The sequence below is a fragment of the Aethalodelphis obliquidens genome, unplaced genomic scaffold (genome assembly GCF_003676395.1).
Source record: "Aethalodelphis obliquidens isolate GAN/ISIS:26980383/991018 unplaced genomic scaffold, ASM367639v1 scaffold43, whole genome shotgun sequence".
Lineage (NCBI taxonomy): Eukaryota > Metazoa > Chordata > Mammalia > Artiodactyla > Delphinidae > Aethalodelphis > Aethalodelphis obliquidens.
In genome coordinates, this window is record NW_020837987.1 from 10016625 (window position 1) to 10026506 (window position 9882).

The 9882-nt window shown below is 63.0% G+C and overlaps 1 protein-coding gene across 1 annotated transcript; it reads left to right on the forward strand.

Moving 5' to 3' along the window:
* The first annotated feature begins 4347 nt into the window (after nucleotides 1–4347).
* On the forward strand, nucleotides 4348–9831 carry ERFL (ETS repressor factor like). The gene is given in 6 exon segments (XM_027079701.1): nucleotides 4348–4449; nucleotides 7303–7537; nucleotides 7934–8129; nucleotides 8236–8353; nucleotides 8775–8794; nucleotides 8796–9831. Coding segments are annotated over 6 exon segments (1062 nt in total). The 5' UTR covers nucleotides 4348–4382; the 3' UTR covers nucleotides 9222–9831.
* The last annotated feature ends 51 nt before the right edge of the window (nucleotides 9832–9882 follow it).

The following is a 9882-nucleotide window of genomic DNA, read 5'->3' on the forward strand; positions in this document are numbered from 1 at the left end:
CGGGTGTGACGTGTGTGCCTGTCGGGGTGTGTGCGCGTGTGCGTGCAGGGGGCCAAGGGAGAAGGGTCTTGGGCCGCATCTCTCTCCTCTTTAGACAGAGCCCCAGAGAAGATATGAAATTTAAAAAAAAAATCAATTTTCATTCCACTTGTGCAGATCGTGTTAAGGGGAGGCGGCGGTGGGGGGGGCTGGGTGAGGGATGAAGGGGCTGGGGTGAGGGTGTGAGGCCCGAGGCGGCTCCCGAGGCAGCCGGAGCAGCTTAGAGAAATCAAAACAACTGGTTAAACCCCAGCCCAGGGGGCCGGGGTGATGGGGGCCTGAGGAGACAGAGGCAAAGAGAGATGGGGAGAGACAGAGAGGGACAGAGACAGGGAGAGACAGAGACACCCAGAGACAGAGACAAGAAACAGAGACACTCAGAGATGGAGATATTTGGAGAGAGAGGCAGACAGAGAGATGGGGCCACAAAGACCCTGAGAGAGAGAGAGACAGAGAGAGGAGAGACACTGACACCCAGCAGGCCTGAGAGAGGCTGGGATCTGTCTCTAGTGAGACAGCAGCAGAGGCAGGCCTGGGCCAGTGCGCGCCTCACACACGTGCACACGCAGGGGCAGGGGCTGGCTTGGGACATCCACAGATGGATGGGTGGATGGACAGACAGCTGGACAGATGACGGCAGGAGCATCAGGACCCCAGGGTGGGGTTATCTCTGAGTGCCCAGCCCACCCAGTTGGGCTGTGGGTCTGAGTGTGGCTCTGTGTGTGTGTGTGTGTGTGTTTGTGGCCTGGCGGTGGCTGGCTGTGCTGGCGTGGTGTGTGCACCTCCGTCTCCTTGCGTGACGGAGCACGTGTGCACGCAGGGCCTCTGGTGCTTGTCTGTGTGACTCGTGTGCTCTCGTGTCACTTGTGTGTGACTGGCTTGTCTGTGCTGCCGTGCGTGCCTGGGTGTGTCTCTGTTTCTGTGTGGCCCCGTGTCAGCGTGTGATGGTAGGTCTCTGTGTCTGTATTTGATTGTGAGCCTTGGTGTAGGAGAGTGTGCCTCTGTTAGTGTGTGTCTGTCTGTGATATATGGTTGTGTCTTTGTTTCTGTAGGGGACTGAATGGCTGTGTGTCAGTGCATATCTGTGTATAACTGTGTGTCTGTCTCTGGGTTGATGTCTATGACCAGGATGGTGTGTGTGTGACTATTTTCACACGCGTGTCTGTCTGTTGTGTGAAACATGGTGGTATGTGTGCCTGGGTGGCTGTGTGGGTCTATGTGATGTGTGTCAGTTGTGACAGTCTTGATGTGTATGAGTTTGTGGACATGTGCCTCACACATCTTTGTGCTGTGTGTTGTGTGTGCCAGTGTGGCGTGTGTCACTTTGTTGAGCTGTGGCAGCGTGGTGCGTGTGCCTGGGTCGGCGTGTGGGTCTGTGTAGCTGCTTTGCAGGGAGAGGAGGAAGGGCCGCTCTCGCCCACCCAGCCCCTCTCCACACTGCTGCGCGCACACGCACACGCGCACACACACATATTCGGTGCCATGGCTGCGGGCGGTGGAGATGGGGGGCGGGGGGTGTGGAGGAAGCAAAATAAAATTAAAAATTAAAGCTTGCCCGGAGCCCCCATCCGCCCCGCACGGACTGCCGGGGAGGGTCGGGGTTGCGGCAGGCAGCTCCCCCTCTGCAGTCACTGGGGCTGTGTGTCCGTCCTTGTGTCCGGTGTCCTGCCAGGCCCCTGCCAGGGCCGCAGCCCCAGCCCCGCAGGCCCTGCTCCCCCACATCGGTCGATCTGCGATCAATGGGGCCAGGGGGGCGCCAGGGGCAGGGCGAGATCAAAGGGGCCCCAAGAGACGGATGCTGGGACAGAAACAGAGATTCGGAGACGGGGAGACAGAGACAGAGAGACATGGAGACAGGGATGTTGGGAGGAGAGATGTGGGGACCCAGAGACATAAAAACAGGGTGGTGTGGAGACGCAGAGACGTGAGGACCCAGGGACGGAGAGACATGGGGACCCAGAGATGCGGCGCTGCACCCCGGACAGTCAGGGCAGACATGCAGGGAAGGGGACAGAGCCAGAGGGGGTGGGGGCCGGTCCCCGTGGGCCTGACAGGACACAGGAGGGGGACAGAGACGGGAGAAGAGGCAGGCAGAGACCTCGAGATGGCAGAGATGCGAGCGGGAGAGAGATGAGGGGGGAGCGTGGGAGCAGGCCCCGGAGCGCCGATCCCACGGCTCCTCGTTATAACGTGTCCGGAGGAGGCGGCGGGGAGTTGAAAGCGTTGGGAAGAGAAATCAAAACCAACACGGAAATGAGAGGGGCCAATAGGGGGTGGGGGTGGGGGGGGGTGCGGAGGCAGGAGGGAGGGGGGCCCGGAGAGGCAGGGAGAGCTGGGGAGGTGGGAGAGAGGTGGACAGGGCGAGGTGCGGGGGAGTCGGGGGACAGAGGGAGATGGGGAGGGAGGTGGGGGCAGAGAGACGGAGAGAGTTAGAGAGGGGAGAGGAGGGGGGAAAAGAGACAGATGGTGCAGAGAGAGTGAGAGATGCAGGACCTGGGGAGACCGGGGGAAAGAGACAAGAGAAGGGATGGGGGACGGGGAGGGACAGACCTGGAAAGAGATGGGGGAGCAGACTGTGGAGGACGGAGAAGTAAGGAAAGACTGAATGATGGAGGGAGAGAGAGAGAGACAGACGGGGGAGAGAGCTGAGTGGAGAAAGGTGGGGAGAGACACCCCAGGTTGAAGGGAGACAAGGAAGGAGGGAGGAGACAGAAAAATGGAAAAGAGATAGTGGGAGGAGACAGAGAAGGGAAAAGAGAGACAAAGAGGGAGAGAGAGACAGGGAGGGAGAAAAACAGAGAAAGTTGGGGAGCTGGGGTGAGATGGGGGTGTGGGAGCGAGGGCGGAGGGGCTGCCCCCAGGAGGGTCTGAGTGCTGGAGGGAGCGAGGGGAAGGAGCCTCCGTAGACGCGGGGCTGGGGGCTGGGGTGAGGGTGGCCGTGGGAGACCGGACAAGTGTGAGGGCCAGTGGGCTGCCAAGTCCCCTCTGGTGCCCAAGGGGTGGGGTGGGGCTTACGCGGGAACAGTGTGTGTGGGATCTTCTGAGCAGCCGGGCGTGTGACAGGGATGGTGTGTATAAGAGTGTGTGACGGGGAGGGGTGCGGGGGTATCGAGGGGCTTGTGTCTAAAGGAGGGAGGCTGAGGACAGCGCGCCCTCTGAGAGGTGGGGTCTGGCGGGGTGGAGTGGTGAGAGGCAGAAGGATCTGGGGGTTGGGGTGTCTGGGATGGGCCTCTGACAGGAGCAGATGTCTGAGGGTGTGGGTGACCTAGGGTGAGGTCTGGGTGGTGGGGTATCTGAGGCAGAGGGCTGACAGAAAGGGGAAAGGGTCTGAGAGACAGGGATGGGCAGGGGATGGAGTGTCTCAGGGGAATTAGGTAACTGAGGAGAGGGGTGTCCGAGGGAGTGGGGATCTCAAAGGGGGGACCTGTTGCGGTGGGGGGGGAGCCAGATACAAGGGGTGTCTGAGGGGGGCTGTATGGGGGGGAGGCAGGTCTAAGGGGAAGGGGTGTCTGGGGGGAGGCAGGTCTAAGGGGAAGGGGTGTCTGAGGAGGGCTGCCTGCCTGCGGGGAAGCAGGCCCAAGTGGTGGGGGTCTGAGGGGAGCAGCAGGTCAAAGGAGGGGCCTCTGCGGGAGCACTTATGCGGGCGCTGGGGGCCCGCTCTGCGGGGTGGTGAGGCGGAGGGCAGGGCGGGCAGGGGCTGGGCCTGCCCCCTCCCAGCCTGTCGTCGGGACGGCCGCCCACCCGGTGCTGGCCGGCTCTGGGCCGACAGATGAGAGCTCCGGGCAGCGTGGGAGCTGGATGCGGCAGCCCGGGGGTCAGCCGGGAGGGGCGGGGTGGGGCCAGGAGGTTGGCAGTGGGAGAGACTTGGGGCAGCCACAGAGACAGAGGGAGACCCAGAGACGCAGAGACGGACCCTGAGAGGTCTGGCGAGAGGCGAGGGATGGAGAGACCACGGCAGAGACGGTGCGGGGTGGGCGGGCGGCGGGAGCCAGCGACTGTGAGTGAGTGAGTGAGTGAGGAGCGAGGAGGGAGGCTGGGAGCCCCTGGTTCGTGATGGGGCGCAGAGGAAGGGGAGGCTGCCGGGAGGACTGGCTGGGAGGGAAGGACAGGGCACAGGGCCGGGAGAGGGACCGGGAGCCCGGGGGACCAGCAGGCAGAAGGGTGCCCGCTGGAGGAGGCAGGCGGGGTGGGATGTAGGGGGCAAGGGCCGCGGGCACCAGGCTGGCTGGGACCTGGGTGGAGGGGCAGTGCCAGCCCCCATGACCCCCGTCTGTCTCTCCCGCCTGCTCCATCCCGTCCTCATCCATCTGTCTGTCTGGCCTCTCTGCAGGGCCAGCTCCACCATGGACTGTAGCTGCGTCTCCGACCTTCTCTTCGCCCCGCCCGCCCTGCCGGCTCTCTGGACCCCTGGTAACTGGCCCGGACCTCCCCCACCCCTTCCCCAGCCCTCGGGCCTTCCTAGCAAGCCGGCCCCACCTTTCTGCATCTCTCACTGTCTTCCTTCCACCTCCCCGGGTCTTAGTCAGAGTCGCCTGAATCCAACCCCTTCCTGAAAAACTTGGCTAAAAACTTCACAGCTAGATGTCCCTGCCACCTGCCTGCTGGGACGCGAGCGTCTTTTGGATGGCAGGTGAGGTGTGGAGGTTGGAGAGGGACAAGGAACCTGGGGCCTGAGGACCTGGGGTCTCAGCCGGCTGCAGTCTGCTCCCACCCAGGACCTGCGGTCAAAGAGAAGCAGGGAGACTGGAGAGAGGTGGGCACGGATGGGGCAGGGACGGGGACGAGAGGGGGCACTAGGCTAGGCGCTGGTGGACGAGTGGACAGACTGGATGACCCAGGCAGGGGGACATGGAGACGTGGCCAAACCAGCCGGAGCCTGGGAAAGAGGACGGCTTGCTTGGAAGTGGATCACCAGAGCGGGGATGTGGGCGCGCCCCACAATGAGAGAGACAGAGAGAGACAGAGAGGGAGAGACAGAGAGAGAGAGAGGAGAGAGAGAGAGAGAGAGAGAGAGAGAGAGAGAAGAGAGAGAGAGAGAGAGAGAGAGAGAGGAAGAGACGAGACTTGGCGCCTGGTTACTTGGGGTCTTGGAGTGTGTCTCTGTGTCACCCTTCGGTGTTTCCGGAAGAAGGGGTCACCCTGGAAAAGTGTGCATTCGCCTCTTTGTTGAGCCGGTGTGCCTGCTTGTCTGTGTACCTCCGAGGCTGCCCGAATGTCTCTGGGCTGGGCGTGTTGTGTGTCTTTGGGACTTTGAGTGGCTACATCTCAGGGCTGGGGGTGTCCGCCATCTCGCCGCCATGTGTGTTCCTGCCGCGGTGGCTGAAGGGCCTCTGACCGCGTTCGCGGTGTGTGGCACTCCGAACCGAGTGGACGGCTAATCTTGGTGCATTTCGGGCTGCGGGGCTGGGTGCTCCCCAGGCCTCTGCGTTGGGGGCTGTGTCTGTGTTTGGGGTGTGTGGAGGTGGTTCTTGCATCTGTATGTCACTGAGTGTAGCTGGATATTGGGGGCTGTGTGTCTTGATGTGTGTGTGTGTCTTGACGTGTATGTGTCTGTGTGCCGAGGTTGCAGGTCCTCCCTCTTGTTGTGTGTGCGTGTCAGCATGTACAGCACATCCCAGGACGTGTGTTGGGCAGGTAGCGTTCCGGGCTGTGCTGTGTCTACGTGTGTGGCCAGTTGTGCGTTGTCACCTTTGGGGTCGTGTGGGTGTGTCTGTGATACAGCCACTTCCCCCCGGGATGTGTTCTGGCTGTGGAACGGGCCAGAGGCCGCGTGTCCCTGTTTTCTTAGGTGAGAAAGACCCCAGATGGAGTTGAGAGAAAAATTCTCCCTTCAGGGAGGAAACTACCTGGCCTTCTGCAGCCTCAGGCAGGGAGGCAGTATTTCCCATTTTTAGATACCAGGCAGCCTTGATGCGACCCTGCTCCTCCTTGCCTCCCATTCCTGAAATTCTGATAAGCCAGAGAGGGCAAGGAACTGCCCAGGACCACACAGCAAGTAGACACAGATGGTCTGCCAGCTCGGAGTCCCCTCCCTCCCCAGCCTCCTTCCCTTTCCCGCATGGTTGTCAGCTTCTTATAGGCTAATCATGCCTCCTGTTTTCATGCCTGGTTCTGGGGTCTCTGAGGAGGGGGAAGGGGACAGAGGATGTGGCATAGGAGAAGCAGGACCCAGGGCCTGGGGCCTTGTGGATGGGAGGTGAGGTTTAGGGGTGGGCAAGAGCATCTGGGTGTCTGGACATGGGGCGCAGGACGCCCACCTGCGCGTGAGACGTATAGCACTGAGCTGTGGGTGTTAAGAGTTGGGTGCCTGTGGGGCTGGGGGTTGGGAGGCTGTTCTACTGTCATGGGGCCACCCAGGGTGTGCCTGTCAGGTTGACACACGTGTCTTGATGCTGCACTCACTGTCTCCACCACGGTGTTTCATTTGGGCCTTTGGGGTCCTGCTGTTAGTGGATCCCAGCGCTGAGGGGCCTGAGATGTGCTGTTGCGTGTGTTGGGATGGGTGTGCGATGCTCCGTATCCGGTGTGTCTGCCTTGGTAGCACATGGTGGGTGGTGTGTCATGCCCCAGCAGGAGTGTGGCACTCTGGTGCACCTGTGTCCCATGGTACAGCTGGGGGTCCCTCGAGGGTGAGTGGACGTCCGTGAGATAGGCTGTGTGCTGTGGGCATCCGCAGACACTCACTGCTCTCAGACCAATGTAGCATGGATGCGGGGAGGGGACACAGGGACGTGAAAGATATAAATTCATGGACAGGTGCAGAGACACACGTGTACACAGGCCCAGCCTGGACGTGCCAGGGTGAGGTCAGCTGGGGCTGTAAGGGGGAGGGAAGTTCAGGGAGAGATGGACAGGAGACACGGAGGGACGGGGGGACAGCAGGAATCAGGGTCTCTCAGACCAGAGCCCTCCGGGGGCAGGGCCAGCCTGGGGGGCTGTGGGGAGAATGCAGGAAGCTGGTCCCTCCTTCCCACCCTCTGCCCACGTTGTGCAAAGGTAGGGGACCAGGCTGGAACTGCCAACCCAGTGTCCCTGGACGCCGAGTTCTCTCCCTTTATTTGGACAGTTTGGGGACTGGACACCAACTGGGGCGTGAAGAGCGGGAATCGGGCCCCTAAACATGCGTGAGGCTGGGCGACTGCTCATCAGAGACCAGGAGTCAGGGGAGAGCTGGATGCCTCCTGGCTCCTGAATCCAAGGAGGACCCAGAGCCCCGGACTCGGCGCCCTGACCCGGGGCCGCACCCCTGCCTCCTGTCCCCAGGGTTTGCCTTCCCGGATTGGGCGTACAAGCCGGAGTCGTCCCCCGGCTCGAGGCAGATCCAGCTGTGGCACTTTATCCTGGAGCTGCTGCAGAAGGAGGAGTACCAGGGTGTCATCGCCTGGCAGGGGGACTACGGGGAATTCGTCATCAAGGACCCCGACGAGGTGGCTCGGCTCTGGGGCATCCGGAAGTGCAAGCCCCACATGAACTATGACAAGCTGAGCCGGGCCCTGCGGTGAGGAGGGGCTGGGGGCCGGGACTCCCACTCCCACCTCGCCCCTCTCCCCTCACTGCCCCTCTGGGCCCCTGCCCCCTGGGGGCTTTCCCTCAGCTTCCTGGGGCAGAATCCTGTGGGGCCCCAGCGCGCAGGGCTCTGCACGTGTGGCCACTGTTAAGTACCTACTTGTGAGTGAAAGGAAGGCACGAAGGAAGGGCCGGAGCCCAGGGCTCTGGAGCCACGCAGGCCAGGACCCCAGCCCCTGCCTCGCCCCTTCCTTGCCCCAGGATTTCTGCGCGCCTCAGTTTCCCCAAGTTGTTGTGCTCTGTGCTGGGCGCAGAGCACGTGTTAGGGGCTCTGCCTTCACCGCCCTGGGCCCCGCCCCCAGCATCAGCATCCTCCTTCTGCCCGCAGTTACTACTACAACAAGCGGATTCTCCACAAGACCAAAGGGAAGCGGTTCACCTACAAGTTCAACTTCAGCAAAGTCGTGCTTGTCAATTACCCACTGTTGGACGTGGCGGCAGCCACCACGGGCTCTCCACTCTTGCTGACCCCGGGTCCCTTTGGGGGAGCCCCTGGGCCAGATGCTCCTCCCCTCACCCCCGAGGTGAGTTAGGATCCTGGGATCCCAGAGCAAGGTGCTTAGTGCCATGAACCCCCTGGGGAGGTGCAACCAGTCTGAGTGGCACCCACTCCCTCCCCTCCCTCTCCAGACCCTGCAGACCCTGTTCTCTGCCCCACGCCTGGGAGAGCCGGCGGCCCGGGCACCCCTGTTCACCCCCGAGACAGACAAACTGCGTCTGGACAGCCCTTTCCCGTTCCTGGGCTCTGGTAAGGGCCTGGGGTCCAGGCGTGCCGGGGAGGGCTGTGTGAGGGCAAAGATGGGGGAGGAGACAGGATGCAGGAAGGAGGCTCCAGGCGAGGCTGTGTGTGTGTGTATGTGTGTGTGCGTGTGCACGTGTGTTTAAAAGTCGGAGGGTGCGAGGTGAGGCAGGGAGGAGGGAAGCTGGAAAGGGGGACAGGCCAAGAGAAGGGTTTTCTGGGGGCGCTAAATGAATGGGAGGCGGGTGGGGAGGTGGAGATGGGGGGAAGCCACGTGAGGGTGGGGAGATCCCGTGTGGGAGGACAATGGGAGAATCGGGTGGAATATGGCAGGGAGGTGGCACCCTTCACTAAGGCCCCGGCAGCCAGCCCCGATAGTGGGGCAGAGAGGCCCAGCCTGAACGCCACCCCCGTCCCGCCACCCCACCAGGTGCCACCGGCTATTCCAAGCCCCCCCGGCCTGCTGGGTCCCTTCGGCCGCGCCTTCCCAGAGCACCCCTGGAACTTTAGCCCGTACCTCACCGGCCCCTTCCCCAAGCTGCCCCCGCCTCTCTACCCGCCCCACTTCTACCCCAACCCTCTGGCCGGTTCCCTGGGCCACCTGCCCGCAGCAGGGGCAGGGGGAAGCCCCAGCGCTGCACCCCTGCTGGCTGCCGCCGCGGAGGGCCTAGGCCCCGAGCGCCCCTCGGGCCTGGCAGCAGCCCCTCGCCTGGCACTGCCGAGGGCTGGGGGCCCAGAGGCCGTGCTGGGGGGCAAGGACAGCGACTCGGAGCTGGAGATTACCGACGTCAGCGGCTGCAGCTCTGACAGCGAGGGAGAGGAGGGCCTCCCCGCGCCCTCCAAGGCCAAGGCGGGCAAAGGGGGTGTCGGCAGCTGAGCCCGGGTGATGGATTCTGCCAGGGCGGGGACCGGGGTGGCCGCTCGCACGGCCTCTTCTGTTGTCTGGTCTGCTCTCGATGTCCTGCCTGAGGCCGGGGAACAGCCTTCGGCCCCTCCCAGGCCCAGGCCCACGGCGGCCCCAGTCTTCTTCCCCAGCCCCAGACTGGGGGTCTCACCTCCCCCTCCAGAGAGGGGAGGGGACACGATGGCCTCCAGCTTCCTCCCCAGGCTCCAGTTTGAGGGGGTCCCCACCTGGCCCACTCCCAAAGTGCAATACGGCGCCCAGCCTTCCCTGCCCACCTGCCCCTGTGCTGTGACCTAAGTGTTCGTGCGGCCGTGTCTCCCCCTGTGCCGGCCCCAGTCCTGATGCCCCCGCCTCCATCACAGGCCCCCTGGGGACAGGGAGCTCAGAGCAATAACCCCGCCCCCAGCCCCCACCCAGAGGGCCCCCCCCCCCCGCCCCATGACCCCCACCAGCGACCTCCAGAGAGTTTACTACAAAAATAAAAGAACAGAAAGAAGTGTGAGATGCAGGGCACCCAGCGTTGTCGTGCGTGACCAGTGGGCTCGGGGGTGGGAGCTGGGACGGGTGTTGGGGGGGGGCCTGGGGAGTCACTGTCAAGGCACAGGGACGAATGAATGAACAACTGGAGAAGGGC